General features: G+C 54.1%; 7 protein-coding genes across 7 annotated transcripts; 4 read left to right on the plus strand and 3 right to left on the minus strand.

The window, feature by feature from the left end:
* Positions 1 to 883: 883 nt before the first annotated feature.
* K489DRAFT_420053 (uncharacterized protein) lies at positions 884 to 3,583 on the plus strand (the record flags this gene model as incomplete). The annotated part of the gene is made up of 3 exons (XM_033608216.1): positions 884 to 1,195; positions 1,403 to 1,900; positions 1,961 to 3,583. The coding sequence occupies 3 exons, from the start codon at positions 884 to 886 to the stop codon at positions 3,407 to 3,409; spliced, it is 2,259 nt and encodes a 752-aa protein (XP_033463778.1). The 3' UTR covers positions 3,410 to 3,583.
* Positions 3,584 to 3,699: 116 nt separating this feature from the next.
* K489DRAFT_367930 (uncharacterized protein) lies at positions 3,700 to 4,861 on the minus strand (the record flags this gene model as incomplete). The annotated part of the gene is made up of 2 exons (XM_033602904.1): positions 3,700 to 4,751; positions 4,825 to 4,861. The coding sequence occupies 2 exons, from the start codon at positions 4,859 to 4,861 to the stop codon at positions 3,700 to 3,702; spliced, it is 1,089 nt and encodes a 362-aa protein (XP_033463779.1).
* Positions 4,862 to 5,235: 374 nt separating this feature from the next.
* Positions 5,236 to 7,968, plus strand: K489DRAFT_429070 (uncharacterized protein). The gene is made up of 3 exons (XM_033608357.1): positions 5,236 to 5,486; positions 5,553 to 7,537; positions 7,595 to 7,968. The coding sequence occupies exons 1-3, from the start codon at positions 5,442 to 5,444 to the stop codon at positions 7,821 to 7,823; spliced, it is 2,259 nt and encodes a 752-aa protein (XP_033463780.1). The 5' UTR covers positions 5,236 to 5,441; the 3' UTR covers positions 7,824 to 7,968.
* A 205-nt stretch (positions 7,969 to 8,173) lies between these two features.
* Positions 8,174 to 10,071, plus strand: K489DRAFT_377195 (transcription factor Tfb2). The gene is made up of 2 exons (XM_033604103.1): positions 8,174 to 8,940; positions 8,994 to 10,071. Exons 1-2 carry the CDS (start codon positions 8,269 to 8,271, stop codon positions 9,834 to 9,836), a joined length of 1,515 nt encoding a protein of 504 aa, XP_033463781.1. The 5' UTR covers positions 8,174 to 8,268; the 3' UTR covers positions 9,837 to 10,071.
* A 50-nt stretch (positions 10,072 to 10,121) lies between these two features.
* Positions 10,122 to 12,323, minus strand: K489DRAFT_429072 (uncharacterized protein). Its single transcript, XM_033608358.1, has 4 exons — positions 11,427 to 12,323; positions 10,832 to 11,370; positions 10,458 to 10,763; positions 10,122 to 10,246 (listed from the first exon to the last, which is right to left on the minus strand). The coding sequence occupies exons 1-4, from the start codon at positions 11,968 to 11,970 to the stop codon at positions 10,139 to 10,141; spliced, it is 1,497 nt and encodes a 498-aa protein (XP_033463782.1). The 5' UTR covers positions 11,971 to 12,323; the 3' UTR covers positions 10,122 to 10,138.
* A 1,257-nt stretch (positions 12,324 to 13,580) lies between these two features.
* On the plus strand, positions 13,581 to 13,995 carry K489DRAFT_407450 (uncharacterized protein; the record flags this gene model as incomplete). The annotated part of the gene is made up of 2 exons (XM_033607369.1): positions 13,581 to 13,857; positions 13,967 to 13,995. The coding sequence occupies 2 exons, from the start codon at positions 13,581 to 13,583 to the stop codon at positions 13,993 to 13,995; spliced, it is 306 nt and encodes a 101-aa protein (XP_033463783.1).
* A 48-nt stretch (positions 13,996 to 14,043) lies between these two features.
* K489DRAFT_332901 (Prephenate dehydrogenase) lies at positions 14,044 to 16,771 on the minus strand. Its single transcript, XM_033602166.1, has 5 exons — positions 16,487 to 16,771; positions 16,055 to 16,115; positions 15,121 to 15,981; positions 14,841 to 14,972; positions 14,044 to 14,668 (listed from the first exon to the last, which is right to left on the minus strand). Exons 1-5 carry the CDS (start codon positions 16,567 to 16,569, stop codon positions 14,507 to 14,509), a joined length of 1,299 nt encoding a protein of 432 aa, XP_033463784.1. The 5' UTR covers positions 16,570 to 16,771; the 3' UTR covers positions 14,044 to 14,506.
* Between the last annotated feature and the right edge of the window lie 244 nt (positions 16,772 to 17,015).

The following is a 17,015-nucleotide window of genomic DNA, read 5'->3' on the forward strand; positions in this document are numbered from 1 at the left end:
CATGCGCTGATGTCCCAGGACAGCTCTGTCTAGAAGTATCTTCGCCATAAAAGAGACGAACGACATCATATGAAGCCATGGTTGTGGGCGCCATGTCGTGAGCCATATTCGATCAGATGATTGAGGCGGCGGGCAAAGTATGAAAATAATCACATAAACTGGACAAGCGTTGCGCAGATGTGCCTATTGGTGAATCGACATCGTGCCTTGAGCCTCGCAGCCAATCTCGAGCGGTGGATCATGCGCAAGGCGTCACCGTCCGGTCATCGGAAACCCAAGTCGCGGCGTTCGGCTCCACTCAGTCCACGATGTATCTAGTGCTTGCAGATCTGACTTCATTAAAGTCGAATCCTGACACGGTCTCCTATCTGGCCAGTAAGCCATGCGGTCTGCCGATCCATATACAGTATTGCATGTCGAGACTCAGAATCCATGGATGATGAAATTGATCGGGTTCAAAATCGGAGTGTTCGTCCCGTAAAGTGATCTGTTCGCGTTAGGGTTACGATTCGATCCATCTGCCCAGACGAAGCTGTGCTACTTTCGGCATCATCAGCAACACGCGATCGATCTCGATCTCCGGGGGCTGGAAATTCGTGGTGATGATATCGATATAGCGCGTCCTTCCAGGAACCTGGTCAAGATCAACAACACAAGCACACAAGACGATAGCTGTGTGTTCACGTTTTCTTAAGACACATCATGTAAAACGTAGCTATGCCCGAGGACAGTTTCGGCGCTGAATGGCTGCATTGTTTCCGCAAATACACCCACGATCATCCACGTCGAAGCTAGTTGCTGCACTGTAACGACGACGAGAATCCGAGAGCATATGTCCACGGGTCTTCCAACAGAATTGGAAACCACTCAGAACGATCCGATCATGTCGACTGCTAAGCTCAGCCGCGGCAAATCATGTACTTTATGTCAACAGCGTAAGGTCCGCTGTGACCTCAACAAGCCATGTTCCAATTGCGCCAAAGCCGGAGTCGAGTGCCACGTTGCTCCTTTGCAGCCGCCCAGGAGGCGAAAGCGCAAAGTTGACGAAGACACAGTGCTTGATCGACTGAAGAGAGCCGAGTCGCTGCTCTCACAACATGGCCTCCAGGTAAACCGCAGCGTCGAAGACGAGACCCGAGAGGACGATGAGGCCGACGAGGACGATGTTGATGAGTTACCACATAAATCGCGATCCGTTGATCCTTCACATTTAACGACCGCTGAGAATATTCCCAGTCGTCCCGCGCACGAAAGGTTTGAAATTCTACCACTCGTGACCAGTGTTGCATCTGACAGCTTTGGAATAGTCACTCTAGTCCTAAATGGTTCCCATATCCGAAGCAAGTGGGTCGTAAATGCCGTCTGATACCACTCTTAATGCTCGAAATTAATGGTTTGATAGTACAAAAATGGAATCTCACTTGTCCGAGGAGAATCGCCCGACACTGAACAGGAACAGTCATTGCTGTTCCGATCCTTCACCACAAGCAATGTCCTCGACATGTCGCGTCAATTTCCATTCGTGGTAATCGGAGAGACGACCGCAATATCAGTGGTCGACCAGCACCCGAACGCTGTACAAATCTTCCAGCTCTGGCAGACATATCTCAACAATGTAGACCCGATTCTTAAACTCACGCACACACCGACCTTACAGAAACAGATCATTTCAGCGTCTGCCAACATCTCAAAGGTGTCGAAACCATTGGAGACTTTGATGTTCAACATATATCTCATAGCGGTCACATCTCTGTCTGCGGATGAAGTACAGGAAACGTTTGGAGAAGCCAAGCCTGAGCTGCTTCGCCATTTCCACAGTGCTGCACAGCAGTCTCTTATCAATGCTGGATTTATGAGCAGCTCTGATCTGATGGTACTTCAAGCGCATTTTCTGTATCTGGTGAGTGTCGACCTGGCCCCCGTATTGACATTAGCCTCTGACACGAACTGTACTTGATAGATCTGCATCCGGGAATTTGTTGATCCTCGACCGCACTTTTGCCTGATTGGTATCGCGGTCAGAGTTGCACAGCGAATTGGACTGCATCGCGATGGCGCCCGATTTGGTCTTCCGCCTCTTGAAGTCGAGCAGCGACGACGTCTTTGGTGGAATCTTCTTGCGCTAGATAAGCGTATCGCCGAACTGAGCGGCAGCGCGATATCTGCCTGTTCAACATCCGACGCGGATTGTAAGCGGCCCTTGAATATCAATGACTCCAATCTACATGTCTATCAAAAGGTCCCTCCATCGCCATCGGAATCACTCACAGAGATGGTGTTCGCGCTGGCAAGATTTGAGCTTGTAAACGCTCCCGGCTCTGATGGGACTCACTCCCAAAGCTCGAAAGACAGAAGTAATCGTTCAACTCCATCAGCATCGCACATGCAGCTGCCTCGTGTTCTCACCCATCTACAAGACTACTCACGACACATCGAGAATACCTACCTCAGACCTTGCGATCCTAATATCCCTCTCCAGCTCTTCACTCAGATGACTATCCGTCAAAGTATCTGCAAACTTCACATTCTGTCCAACGTCCACCGCCTGGCAACGAAGCCCGCCACAATCCCAAGAGAAGATCGGCTTTGGCTCCTGACCGAAGCAATCACCATGATCGAAGCGGATAATGCCATCCAGGCCTCTCCTGGCTGTCGAGGATTCTTCTGGTACTCGCAACTTCACTCTCCATTCCCCGCATACATGATTTTCGCGCACGAGCTCCGTGACGCGAGTACCAGTCCCGAAATCTGCGGGCGAGCTTGGAAGGCTATTGACGAGAACCATCGCCATCGAGGATTAGTACGAGCATTACAACCACCCATTCACGTCGGCTTCACGAATCTCTTCCTCGATGCATGGACTGCATGGGAACAAGCCTCTGTGAGTACACCGGGCAGCAGGAGAGCGGATAGAGGCAACAGGGAGAGTGTCCGCACGCCAGAGATGATCGTCCAACTCAGAGGTCTTCTCGCCGCGTACCATGGCGGCATCGCGACCGCAGCAGAAGCCAGCACCAGCACTACCTACAGCGATAGTAACACGGCCACTGCGACCAAAACTCAGCTTTCACAACAACAACAACAACAACAACAACAACCATATCAACGTCTCCCACACTCTGCTCCCCAACAGTCTCATCACAACAACCCTCAGAACGCGCTCTCCTCCCCGCACCCAATTTCCATAGCCCCTCCGCCGATGACTCCCTCCTCAAGTAATCCCATCCCACCAATTTCACCATTCCTCCCGGCCAACAGTATGCCGAGCACAGCGGATTGGGACCCTACAACGGCGCAAATGCTCATGACTTCCCCGGAGGACGCATTCGGAGCAGCGACTGCATTGGATTGGGCGGCGTTTTTCCCGCAGCAGTTTTTGTTTGATGAGCAGTATTTGGGTCAATATTGAGGCCGACTTGAACTCCCGTGGTCGAGACAAAAAGTGTCTTTGAAAAGCACAGTCGTTGGTTCGGGGTATTTCAACGATTAAACCACACAGTTGCTCCGTGTCCACAGCCCAAAGACCCCGATTACTCTTCAATCATTCACATGGAAACCTCACCACAGTGGAACGATGACGCGTAGGGTGTCCGTAAAAAGAATTCGATGAAGAAGTGAAAACTTTAGATTTACACAAGTAGGTCAACAAATCATATTATCAACACCTTTAACCCCGAGCTATTCCTCTTGAAAGGCAGACTATGATCCCTCAGCCACGGTTCCGCTTTCGGCAGTATTCTGCGTTGGGCCCCCGCTGTCAACTTTGGCTTCTTCGCTTCGCTTCTGCGCGGCCAGCTGCCAGCTCGGGATCGCCGCCTTGCCGTTCAATAGACGGCTGTAGGGCGTGCCGGGAGCGTTGCCGCCTGCGACGGGGCTGGCAGCGCTGTCTTCGACAGATGGTGATTGGATGCCGTTGGTGCGAGGCTCGGGTGTGTGAGCGGTTGCTGAGCCGGGGATTGCGGGAATGTGCTGTTGTAGGTGTTGTTGGTGTTGCTGCTGCTGGCCGTAAACAGGGGTGGGTACTCTCGAGGGAGTGGTTGGTTGTTGACCTCCGACCATGCGGTTTACCACGAGTGTCTTCAAGCTCTTCATTTCTACGTTGAGCTCCTTGAGGCGGTTGTCCGTGGCTTCCTTTTCCTTTTCAATTGCGCGAGGGATTTGTTCACGGATTTCGCTGATTTCCCGAGCAATTCGTTTGGCTTCGAGATCGCGGTCTTCGTTGGCTTGTCGCATTCTCGAGATGACATTTTCGACATCGGAGAGGGCAACGTCAAGGCGTTCCTTTCGCGCAGCTTCTGAGTCCTTCAATTGCTGAGTGTCGGTCGCGAGCTGTTCGAGGAGAGCGAAGGCTTTGTCGAAGCTGGCATCCACGCTCGCTTTGTCCTGTTGGATTTGAGGAGGCGTGGGTGGTGCGATGAGCGGAACGACGTATCGCCTTGCAGTCCAGTACAGAGCATATCCTGCGCCTCCCATCACTGTTGCCGCAATGAACCAATCTCGCCAATCCCGCCGCGGCGGTTCTGGAGGAGGCTGTTGCCAGTATGCTGGGTATCCTGATTGGTAAGATCCATTGTTGTATTGTGGTGCCGCTTGTCGATATTGTGCAGGGGCTGATTGCGAGGCGACTAAAGCGCCTGACTGACCGGCACGTGCAAGCGATGCATCGATCTCTTCGGGGGTGAGATTTTTGGATCGGAGGAAGGCCATACGCTGTTCAATAGGCGCACCAGCGACGGATGGGTCTTGTAGGACTGTGATTGAAAAAATGTCAGCACTTTGGTTCTTGAAAGCACATTGATGTCGATCCTCAAGAGTTGTACATACATGCGACAGCACCCTCGACCAGGTCCTCTCGGACCATGTTTGTGGTGATCTTCTAGCCCAGCCCCCGTTGACGCGATTGATGATCTATTATCGGACAAAGAAGACCGTGTTGTGTTATTGTAAACTGGAGCCGATGAAATGATGATGCCGTCTCTGACGCCGGGAAAGACGACTCAAGAATCCCATCACCCCAGACAGCCAGACAGACATGGGATTGACGTTAGGCCGAGGTAGGGTAGTAGGTAATGCTATAGAATACAAGTCTGGCAGTGTTTCCAAATGAGCCCTGGAGAGACACCGATCTCTACGGTATGCTGTACAGCCCATCCTCTTCATCATCAAGCCCGCCCGGAGCCCCTCAACTTTGACTCGCGCGCGCGTGTCCTCGTCTCCACGCGACAAAGTTCAAGCTTGGCATTGTTTACATCTGTAAACGAACGCATTCATCCATGTCCTGAGCAACAAACTTCGATGCATCAGCATATGCGCCGACACCACATATCGAAGCAATTCACATTGGAAGAAACCCAGGATACGATCAACACAAAGATACCTGAAAACACTGCACAAATCACAATTGACCATATTGGACCTGCAGTGACCCCGACTGTACGGACATGGCGCAAGAAACGGGCTTGTTCTCAGTGCGCCGACCGCGCGAAGTAGGTTCCTTTTCTCCTCACAGCAAGGCGCAAAGATGCAAACACTCACGGCACACTTCAATGTAGACACTAGGAAGCATATCGCATAACCTATCTGCCATTCCAATGCCATCCTCCGCGATGAAGCGGTCCCAGGCGCAATCCGCGCAAACCACAAATCACATGCGATCTACATCCGGTTCACGAATGTCCCTCGCACCAGGTCGACCGGCCCAGCCCATGCTGCATCGATCATCATCTGGCGACAACCTTGCGGGAATGGGCTTCTCCACTGTTCAAAGACCGAGCTCGCAAAACTTCTTTCCCAATACAGGAGGTCGCAAAAGCTTTGCGCCCGTCGCAAGCACTCCTGCGGCCGCGCTACAACTCCAAGAGAGCACAGCACGGAGGAGTAGTGTATACAGTGCGCGGCCGTCCAACGGCCTGGGACTTGCAGGACATCAGTCTTTCTTTGCGACGGCGCCTCCCATGAATGGCATCCCAGCGGACCCACGACAATTGCGCAACGCCCAGGTTCGGAATACGATCGGTCAGGAGATTATGGAGTTTCTGACCCAGCGTAATTTCGAAATGGCCATGAAGCATTCCCTCCATCCGAAGATCATGACTTCGCCAACGCAGAAGGACTTCGATCTCATGTTTCAATTTTTATACCACAGCATCGATCCCGCGTACGTGTTTCAAAAGACTACCGCAGTGGAAATTCCTCCTCTGCTGAAGCAAATGCGCTACCCCTTTGAAAAGAACATTTCGAAAAGTCAACTGGCAGCAGTAGGAGGCAACAATTGGAGCACTTTCCTCGGACTTCTCCATTGGATGATGCAGCTTGCTCTTATGATGGAACAGTATAGTGTCGGCCAGTGGGACGAAGCTTGCATCGAAGCGGGATTCGACGTCAGCGCGGATCGCATCACATTCCAATTCCTGTCAGAAGCCTACAAGGATTGGCTCAACATGTCAGATGCAGCGGATATCGATGAGGAGGAAGAGTCAAAGCGAGTCGTGCAACCTCATATCGATGCAATGGCTGCGCGATTCGACCAGGCCAATGCCGTCAACCTGGAGCAAGTAAAGTCATTGGAGGCTGAGTCCAAGGCACTACAAGAACAGATCGAGCAGCTCGGTAAAAATGCTCCTATACTGGCCAAACTGGACGAAACGATCAAAGTACTCGAAGAGGACCGCGGCAAATTTGAAGCGTACAATGATAGCATGGAGAACAAGGTTGAGAAGTACTCTCGGCGGCTGGAATTACTGCAGCAAGAAATTGAGAAATGCGAGCTCGAATTAGCCGATGCGGAAGCCGATCGAGATGATCTCCAGCGCCGTGTAGACGAGCAAGGGCTCAGCGTGCAGGATATCGACCGCATGAACACCGAACGTGATCGTCTGATCAAAGGCGTCGAGACGACACAGGTCAGATTGGAAGAGGCCAAAGATCGTGCCGGCAAAAAGGAGAGCGAGACGGCTTCCAGACTGGACGATTTGGAGGCCACGGTTCAGCGATATAACACGATTGGGTATCAGATTGGCATCATTCCGGTATCGGCCTACAACGCTCATGGCAACGAGTACGAAATCAAACTCGAACTCCGTTCTGGACCAGACTTCAGTGCATCACAGTTGGGTGCATCAGCACAGAAGAACCTTACCGCATCTGATAGGCTCTTGGCAGACGCGTTCAATGGCTACCAACCACAAAATCTTCTTCCGCGCTTCGATCTGAAAATGACAAAAAGAAATCTCCAGGATCTGCGCAAAGACGTTTCCGAGCGCCGAAACGTTGCATTGGAAGAGGACATGGCCAAAGTCGACATGCTAGACAAAACTCGCGAGGCTTTGGAGGATAAGCATGGCGAATTGGAGACACTGAAGCATCGCGTCGGAGCCGCACAAGAAGAGTTCGAGAAGATGAAGGAGATCTCCACCGCGCAAGGAATGGCCTCCGATGCTCAAATTGAAAAGATGGAGAAGGAGTTGAAGAAAATGAGGGCTGGTCTTGGAGAGAGTGTGCAATTGATGGAGCAAAGGGAGATGAGTGTCCATCTTGAGTAAGTCGCCACGATCGAAACCCGCACATTCGGTTTGACTAACAAGGTCATTCACAGGTATGAAGAGATGACCCTTCGATGTGCCAACCTCCGCGAAGAGCTGCACACGGAACTCGAGCGTATGCTGAACGATATCATCCGCTTCAAGATTCACATTCAGGGATCACTGGAAGGCTACGAGGAGTTTGTTGCTGGCGAAGTCGACCGTGAGTGGGAGGAGCAGGCGGCGGCCATGAACGACGAAGCCGCAAACACCGCCGGGAATGCTGATGACATGGAGGAATAAAGTCTCTCGTGTACGTCCGAGACTGGTCCTTGGTCTTGTTGGATACGATGATGATGTTCATGACGGCGTTTAGGGAGAGTTGGTGTTTTGTGATACCCTGGTTTTGATATTTCAATGAATGCGCGTAATTCCTCGTTTCCTGCACGATTATTCCTTCATCGGAATTCCTTCTCTCCTCGTATCGCCTTGCATCAAGGAGAGTCCTAATCTCCCTCGTGTCAATTGCTCGCGTGTCTATCATCAAGTGAATGCAGGCTGACGCGAGTCAATGTCGAAACGCGGGCGATCCCGTCTAGCAACGTCACAGAATTCGAGGCGTACATAACTTCGACCTTTAATCACCCAGCGCTCACCATGCCCACTTCCACGCCGTCCATGTCCCCGCTGCGCTGCAGCTCGTGGCGACGACAAATCATTCGATTGAAACCGGGAGAAGGCTGACAAGATGTCGTCGACTTCCCAGCGGGTGCTGGACTATCTAGAACAGCAACCAGGCACGACTTTTACGAAACTCTACCAGCAACCATCGACTGCCTTGGCCGTGTTCCGTCGCATGCTGCCTCACATGGCCAAAGTCCTCGTCATGGCTCTGCTGTATACACATGCTCCTACCCCCGTCACGGATATCGACATGTTATTCAAGACTGGATCGGACACCCAGCAGGTCAAAGATCGCGCTCTGAGCATCCTACAACGGCTGAGGATTTTGGTTGAAGAGGTGGAATCTATGCGATCGGTGTACAAGCTTTCACCGGCTTTCGCGCGGAGTCTCCGGCAGGCTTTGACGGGTGGTGGGAAGGACCATCGATCGTTCGGTGTACCGAGTTCTACGCCGGATAAGACTGTGGTCACTCTGGATTACCTCGATACCTTTGCGCGGCAACAATGGGAGTCGATTCTGTACTACGTTGTAGGGAGCGCCGGGGGCCAACTTGCAGGTGGCAGTCGACAAGCTCCGGTCTCGAGTGGGACGGCGTCGTTGTTGGCGCAGGGCAAGTTCGTCTCTGTGCGTGGTAACACCCGGGCCATCACACAAGCGGGCTTCACGTTTCTCTTGCAGGAGGTGAATGCTCAGGTCTGGATGCTTCTGATTGTCTATTTAGAAGTATCACCGCAGGTAAACCAAGCTGTCGAAGTCCCTATATCACACACGAGCTGAACTCTTCCCAGTTACAAATGGATCCCGTCGACGTCCTAGCATTTCTGTTCACTTTAGGCTCATTAGAGCTCGGAGTCTCCTACAGCACGTCCAACCTCACGCCCACACAACAACGCCTCCTCGAGGATCTCTCGGACTTCGGACTCGTCTACCGTCGTCCCTCCGACTCAACGCGATACTACCCAACCCGCCTCGCCACGACTCTGACCTCCGACGCCCCCGCCCTCCCCAACAACACGCTCGTCACCACGGCCACGAAATCCTCCGCGCCGCTCGACACCCTGGCCGCGTCCGCCAACGACCGCGGCTACATCCTGCTCGAGACCAACTACCGCTTCTACGCCTACACCTCGTCCCCGCTGCCCATCTCGATCCTCTCCCTCTTCGCCACGCTGCACACCCGCTACCCGAACCTGATCACGGGCAAGATCACCAAGACGTCGGTGCAGTCCGCGATCGGCATGGGGATCACGTCGGCGCAGATCATCGCGTACCTGAGCGTGCACGCGCACCCGCTGCTCCGCGCGCAGGCGTCGCAGCACGGCAGCCCGATCCTGCCGCCGACGGTCGTCGACCAGATCCGGCTGTGGCAGATCGAGGGCGAGCGCATGACGACCTGGCAGGGCTTCCTGATCAAGGACCTCGCGACCGAGGAGGACTACGAGAAGGCGGTGGCCTACGCCGAGGCGCTGGGCGTGCTGCGCAAGGAGTTCCGCGCCAAGCGCATGTTCTTCGTCACCCGCATGGAGCAGATGGGCACGTACTTCAAGAGCGTCGCCGCGAGGAAGAAGCAGGAGGCCGCCGCGAGGGAGGTCGCGGCGAGGGAGGCGGCGAAGAAGGAGGTCGGGTTGTGATGCGAATTAGGAGGGGGCAGGGGCGTTTGTTTATTCTTGGGGGTTGTTTCTCTTGTCACGGTCGTGTGTGCACTAGAGGGGGTGATTTTTCTGGTGTGCAAATAGAGACGAAATTTATTCATAGGGGGGTACACGAAAGAAATGTATTGATATTGTACTTTTTGGGGGCCTGTGTCGATCGCATCTGCTACTACTGCTGCTACTACTGCTGCTGCCTCCAGTCCATCTTCACGTCACAATTTCTCCCACCAGCATTTCCATGTCGAATCTTCAGAGGCCTATTCGTGGTTCCCACCTGCATATCAGCAGAGGAATAACCCGATGCGCGGGCTCCTCATCATTGTCCCCGATCGACGAAAGTCCATCGCAAATATTGCGTCCTCGCTCACCACAAGTCCGAAACGCTCCTGCTGCAAAGACGTCAGCCTCACCTCACGGACACCACTACCCAGGACCGTCCAGCACAGCACTCCTCCGCCTCGCCTTCCCCAACCATCTCTCCAAGACACCCCCTTTCCTCCCCAGACCGCCCGCCTCCTGCACAAACGAATCCGTTCCTCCTCCTCCCCTTCCTCCACCACCACCACCATTGCCCCTCCCAGACGCCGCAGGCAACCTCACGGGTTTCACGGGACGAGACAGTTCCGGCATCTGCAACACATGTGCCAGCTGGACCTGCCAGACGAGGAAGCTGCGGCGGGCGTCGTCGGTGGCGCAGAGGTCGTGGAGGGCCTCGAGGGCGAGCCGCATGCGCGCGAGGACGGCTTCGGCGGTGTGCAAGGTGTCCGAGTCGGTCCGGGGCGGGGACGACGATGACGGCGTCGGGGATCCCGGTGTGAAGTGGGCTTGCACGACGTCGTTGCTGAGGCGGTCATTGATGGCGGAGAAGCGGCCGGTCCAGTATGTGCTCGGTTGGGCGGTGGTTATCTTGGGAGGATGGTGACAGGGTCAGCGCGGAGCGGGATGGGGGTTGTTCTTCTGCGAAAAGTACTCACAACTCGGGGGTTCACTCCTGGCGATGACAGTCGTGAGTCGACCTTCGATGAGCCATTCGGTGATCCGAGATCATATCGTGGGTCTTTACTGATCTGCAAATCTCCGGCAGAGTGTCGATAAATCCCAGCTTTGGAACCTGTAAGGATCTGAAGTGAAGGTGGAGGTGTAGGAGGCCCACGCGTGGAGATCAATCTCGTCTCTTTGATCTGTTCGTGGGCAGGTCGAAAGCTAGATCGATGTGTCAGGACCGGCTGCGAATTCCATCGCTGTATGGATTGCGGTGGTGCGAGCGACTGCTGATTTGCTACGCTGATCTTGATGGGACTGCTGCTGCAGAGATGTTTCAGCGTCTCGCCATGATAGGGAGCGGATGTTTTCTCAGCATCGCGGCCGACCAAGCTTGGCTTTGAAGGGGACTCTGATTCATTGAGCAGAGGTTGACACGTCTCAGACGAGCCGTCACGGGAGTCGTTTCGAGGATGAGGCCGGGAATCACTCTCCAGCTTCTTGAATTGATTGCTGCCTGTCTTGTTCCTATCTATTGAGAATGTTCAGCATGACGGAGCTTGTATTGTTTGGTTCGGATCGACTCACAGATTTTGTATCTCGAAGGACCGTGACTCCCACTCGTCGCTAGCCCAGACGGAAAGCGAATGTATGATTTGCTCGGGGCCAAAGTCTGACTCGGTTGACGCAACCGGGTGGGAAGAGGGAGGTTGCTGAACGTCCTGCTTCGAGGCAACGAGCTGGTGGCGGTCTGGCCGTCATTCAACGGGACATAGCTGTAGCGTTTCGATTGAGGAGGCTGCGATGGAGGCGGAAAGTCGGCAGTCGCACTATCGACGCGAGACATGTTGGCCAAGGGCGAAGTCGGATCATCATAGAGGTCAGTCTGTGAAGTCTGGGCTGCTAGTGACCGCGGACTGGGGACGTTCTCCTCCGAGGCTGTGTTGCTGCAGATTGTGTTGTTGGATCGACGACGATTGAAGGGATTGAGGCTCTGAAAGGTGGCCATGGATCCCAAACGGCGCAACGAACCGCGTCGAAGACGGTCTGGTGTCGCCTCTGAGGTGTCGGGCGAGCGCAGCTGGCCATGTTTCTTCTCAGCCGACGGCATGTTGGTCTGACAACGGAACATGTACGAATGAGGAAAGGCGAGGCATTCAGGGATATGCGGTGAAGTGCCCGTATGAGATAAAGGAGGAGAAAAAGAAGAAGAGTCACCAACGAGTCGGTTGATGACCTCTCCATCTAGAAGCAGGTGAAAGGGAACGAGAAGAATGCGGAAAGCTCGAGGATTCACCAGGCGAGGCGTGCTTGGAATTGGAATCGTTTCACTGCGACAGCTCCCTTCCTTGATAGGTTTTGGCCGGGTGACGAGCTCCAACTGTACCTACCTAGCTGGAGGGTGAAATCCCACCTGAATGTGAATATGCTCAGGTGGATATACGGTTTGAGCAGGAGCGACACTCACCCCGACCTTTCCAAGGGTTTCCAAGGGTTTCATCGTATTGTTGTTGTTGGAGGAGGAGGAGGAGGAGGAGGAGGAGACAGGGCAGGTGCCGACACTCGCCATATATCTGGGCACCTGGGCATACATACATACATCAACTTTGGAAGTCACCCTTTTGCGAGCTTTCGATAATGCCAGACCGTCAACCCCGTCACCGAGCAACGCCCTCCATCGATCTTTTGGCCTCCAGCCGCGATGGATCACTCGACAACCTTGGATGGTGGATTTCTTGGTACATACCTAGATGTGTATCATGCTCTGGGTTTCGCGTATGCTCGCCCACGTGATTGATTCATCATTGATGGAGGAGGGAGAACAACGAGATGGAGTGACCGTCCACCGCGAGTCATTCGATGGCTCCTCCCTCATGGACTGATGGCCGCCTACCTACCTACTATACTTGCCCACAACGCTCGACCTTCCGACATGCGGTCGGCGATCAGTCGACGGTCCTCCACCAGAGGCTTCGGGGGCCTGCAAGCTGGTCGAGGCGATCCGCTCCGACGACACAATTGCGACAAAAACATCCCAAAACATCTTCAGCGGGAATCGATCCATTTGTGGCGGCAAAAGTCTCAGCTCCGAGCGGTCATCAAAGTGGTCGTCGATACGACAACCAATCCCGCACGCGTGGCGGTGGCAGTCGCTGTCTCCATTCTTGAACCCCACGATGCCAATGGTCTGTCTTTACGGAGAGGAGAATGACGATGAAGCTTGTCTCTACGAAGAGGAGAATGATGATGCGGCGCGATGGGAGATCGGCGGTCGCATAGTGGAGGTGGTCCAGCTGCAACGATGACCAAGTGCAGGAGAACCCACGGACTGCACAGTGTTTGGGGCCGGTTCCGCTTAGATCGGAAGCGGCGAGGAAACAATCTGGGGAAACAGGAAGATCTTCCCTGGAATGAAATGTCGAGGTGAATGCTTATCTTCCCACCGACGTCATCACGCTTGAATTGATGTGAGCGCATCATCATTGGAATTCACTGCCTGCTCCAGTACTTACCTACCTAGGAGCTATACATGCCTAGTGATATTCAAGAATTGTAGCTGTAAAAGTTGTGACACATGTATAGAGAGGACTTCCCTTTTGATAAACATTATATTCCTAGTCCCATTCCTCATCCATTCAATCGATCAATCATCCCATCACTTCGATCCCCAACAACACCCACCGAACACGATCCCCTCTCCCTTCAGCAACCAACCAACCCACCGACGACCGTACCGCCACCATGTTCCGCCTCACCCGCCACCGCAGCACCGCGACCTTCCTCCGCCAATCGCCCTCCTCCTCCCTGCGCATCTCAACCCCGATCCGGAACTACTCCGACTCCAAGCCGCAGCCCAAGATCCTCAACGAGAAACCGCCCAAGGAGGAGGACCAACCGAAAGAGGTGCAGGAGCACAACCAAGACCTGAAGAACCGCGCCATCCGGCCCAACGACACGGAGGAGGGAAAGAAGAGCGACGACGGGACGGACGAGAAGGTCGACAAGGGGTTCTGGAAAGGTTAGTGTGTGTCTCGGTGGAGGCCGGACAGAGGCCGCTGGCGGATAGCACAACGCGCGGATTGCCTGCGATCGATGGACTGACGTTTTCCCCATCTCGCTCGTTCCAGGTCACGGCGGAGTCGACAAGGACGCGTAGGGAGGTCTGTTCTCACGAAACGAAAACGAGACATCTTGCACTGCGCATGTGCCAGAGAAGGAGGAAGGAGATTGTAACAATACGTCTGTGCCGGAAGTACCAACCCCATCACTTTTCACGGGTGGAATTCTGGGAGGCGGCCCGATCTTGGGTCGCGAGATGTTGATCCCAGTAGCGAAGGAGGTCTACCGCAAAAATCAGAGCACGAACGAATTCTGTAATCCGATGATGATCGGAAACAAAAGGGCTGCGTGTCCATTTTCGTACCCGATCGACATTTATCTGTAATCATAATTCATCTCCAGTTCCATCTCCAGCTTCCGATCCGATGACATCCTTGCTTGCTTGTTCCCTTCTGCCGTTTCCCGCGACAACCATCCATGCACCGTTCCCAAACAAACGAGCAGAGGGAGAGAGGGGGAGGGAGAGAGAAATATCATACCACCGATAGAAAAACACGGCCGCCTCGAAGGACACATATCCCAAAAAAGTCGTCTTGTCGGCCAAACCACTAATTCTGCTTCCGACCCTCGAGGTGTTCCTCGACCGTCTTGAGCATCTCATTGCCCAGCTTGGTCGCCTCGGCGAACCTCGGGGCGAAGTAGGTCTGGATGCGCTCGAACTTGTCGCGGTAGGCGTCCATGTGGCCGAGGGCGACGCGTTCGGCCCAGTCCTGTGGGGAGGAGAAAAAGAAAAGAATGTCAACAGAACATCCCAAAGAAAGGGACATCAGGCACCGAAAAAAATAACGAGGGTGTGGGGAGCAGAGGAGGAAGGGGGAAAAAGTGATGTGGGAGATTCTGACCGGGGGGAAATACAGAGAGGAAAGAAAAATCCCGACTTACCCTGGCGGCGAAGGTAAACTCCAGGTCGTCCGAGCGGAATGTGTCATCGGTGATGGCGGTGTCGAGGCATTCCGCCAGCACGTCCTCGTTGCGGTAGACGTACTCGGTGATCCCGAGCCAGAGCCGGAAGAGCTGTATACAAACAGCCAGAAGGTCAGCGATGACGCCCCACATCCCTCAGGAAAGAGAAGGGAACAGAATTGAATAAAACGGGAAGCTTGAAGTGGAAACAAGACAGCGATGGGGTTGGGCAAAAGAAAAGAAAAAGAAAAACACCCACCGGCGTCGAACAGATCATATGATCGTACGGCACGATGCCCAACTTCCACCAACAATCCACCATGGCCAGCAGGCTGAGGTGGTTGTTCTTGACGCGCATCGCCGGCTTCTCGCCCAGGCTGAAGCGATCCAGGAGCTGTTCGTCCAACAGGAGCTCCTGGCCGGTCTCCTCCTCCTTGCCGAAGACGGCCTCCCGGGCCGCGTACACCCGGGCCCGGAGCCCCGCCGCGTCGCCCGCCAGCATGAGCTTGAACAGCTCCGTCACGCTCCGCGCGTACTGCCTCAGCTGGGCCTTGGCGCTGGGGTTGAGGATGGCGAGGCCGGCGTAGACGTGCCACTTGTTGCTGTAGATCCGCAGCATGAGGTTGATCTTGACGTTCTCGATCCCGCCGGTGTACCGGCCGAGCTCCCACGGGAACTGCTCGTTGGCCTGCCACGCCGTGCCCATGGAGAGGAAGGCGGCGTGGGTGACGGCCTGGGTGTCGGCCGTGATGCGGTCGTGCATCTCCGCCGAGATGCGCACGAACTTCGGCTCCAGGCAGGAGAGGATGCGTTCGACCAGGGCGGCCGCGGCCGGCGTGCCGCGGTGGTTGATGATCACCAGGGGTTGGCCTTTGGGGTTGACGCCGGGCCCGTGGAGGGAGTGGCAGGTCACGATCTGGACGTCCGAGGGGAGATGTTTCTCAAACGCCGCGATCTCGGGGGCTTTGGTCGAGGTTTGACCACCGACGATGGCGCCCTGTTTGGTCGAGGGGCCGTATCGGGCGACGACGGCGTCGATGTTTTTGGCTTCTACGCTGTACATGATCCAGTCACTGCTGCGGGAGACGGAATGGCCATTGGGGAAGATTTCAATATTTTTCTGCTCACCTGGTTTTAGTTACAGCTATCTAGAAGAGAACGATAATGTACATGATGAGTGAAGAATGGCATACTTGATCGGCGAATTCCTTTTTGAGTTCTTCGTATCGATCCGGTAAATCACACGCGTGTACCCTATAATATCATGACCATGAGTTTCATTGACGGAGGAACGATTGAGCATCTGTGGCGTTTTGTCAGCGTCTGTGGTGAGAATGAACATCCCGAATTTGAGCGAAGTGACAAAAGTTGCGTTTCAGACAAAAATAAATAAGGTAGCTGAGAATTTACATCAGTGACGACCGCCCGGGCAACAGCGCCATAACGGCAACCATTGGTGCCGGAGGGCCATACTCGAGCCAAATGCACTCAAGTCATCCTTGCAATATGGGGGAAGAAGTGGTGATGTTTCATGGGAAAAAGAAAAGAAATTCTTCGTACCTTTTTGGAAGGAAAATTTCTGCACCGGCGTAAGATGCACAAGACGCAGGCAATTTCGCACTCACTTCCAACCTGCTGCGCTGAGTTTACGGGCATACATCTTGCCCATATCACCCATCCCAATGATGCCTACAATGGCATCTCCCATGATGGCGGTAGATGGATCGCGAACCCAGCATGGGCCGCGCGCTCACAATGGTGAAGCCGCTGCACGAGGGAACGAACCTAACGGAGAGATCAAGGCCCGCACGAGCGAAGATCGGCTGGTCGCACTACGATAGAGCAATGTGGAGTAGAATATAAAGAAGTGAAGAAGGAATGAATGAATGAATGATGAGGTGAAGATGAAGATGGAGACGAAGAGGAGTCAGGTCGTGTGAACTCCGAAGAAAGTATCTGCAGCACTGGAGTCTCCCGGCCGGCGGACGGGCCCGCCCGCGGTCCATCAACATCGGGCTTGGCACCGAATTTGCGCCGACCACATGCCCACCCACACACCACGAATTCCAAGCCCGCGATCGTGAAAGTTCGAACGTCGTGAACATCGCATTCTCTTTCTTCCACAACACACGTCAATCACCATCACTACATCAC

Source organism: Dissoconium aciculare (assembly GCF_010015565.1).
Source record: "Dissoconium aciculare CBS 342.82 unplaced genomic scaffold K489scaffold_2, whole genome shotgun sequence".
NCBI classification, from domain to species: domain Eukaryota; kingdom Fungi; phylum Ascomycota; class Dothideomycetes; order Mycosphaerellales; family Dissoconiaceae; genus Dissoconium; species Dissoconium aciculare.

Coding starts and splice junctions, on each gene's coding strand:
- K489DRAFT_429070 (XM_033608357.1), top strand. CDS start 5,442: ATGGCGCAAGAAACGGGCTTGTTCTCAGTGCGCCGACCGCGCGAA. Junction 5,487..5,552: donor CAGTGCGCCGACCGCGCGAA/GTAGGTTCCTTT, acceptor ACTTCAATGTAG/ACACTAGGAAGCATATCGCA. Junction 7,538..7,594: donor GAGATGAGTGTCCATCTTGA/GTAAGTCGCCAC, acceptor GGTCATTCACAG/GTATGAAGAGATGACCCTTC.
- K489DRAFT_377195 (XM_033604103.1), top strand. CDS start 8,269: ATGTCGTCGACTTCCCAGCGGGTGCTGGACTATCTAGAACAGCAACCA. Junction 8,941..8,993: donor ATTTAGAAGTATCACCGCAG/GTAAACCAAGCT, acceptor AACTCTTCCCAG/TTACAAATGGATCCCGTCGA.
- K489DRAFT_429072 (XM_033608358.1), bottom strand. CDS start 11,970: ATGTTCCGTTGTCAGACCAACATGCCGTCGGCTGAGAAGAAACATGGC. Junction 11,371..11,426: donor TCCTTCGAGATACAAAATCT/GTGAGTCGATCC, acceptor CATTCTCAATAG/ATAGGAACAAGACAGGCAGC. Junction 10,764..10,831: donor CAGGAGTGAACCCCCGAGTT/GTGAGTACTTTT, acceptor CATCCTCCCAAG/ATAACCACCGCCCAACCGAG.
- K489DRAFT_332901 (XM_033602166.1), bottom strand. CDS start 16,569: ATGGGAGATGCCATTGTAGGCATCATTGGGATGGGTGATATGGGCAAG. Junction 16,116..16,486: donor CTCAGCGCAGCAGGTTGGAA/GTGAGTGCGAAA, acceptor ATGATATTATAG/GGTACACGCGTGTGATTTAC. Junction 15,982..16,054: donor AAAAGGAATTCGCCGATCAA/GTATGCCATTCT, acceptor CCAGGTGAGCAG/AAAAATATTGAAATCTTCCC.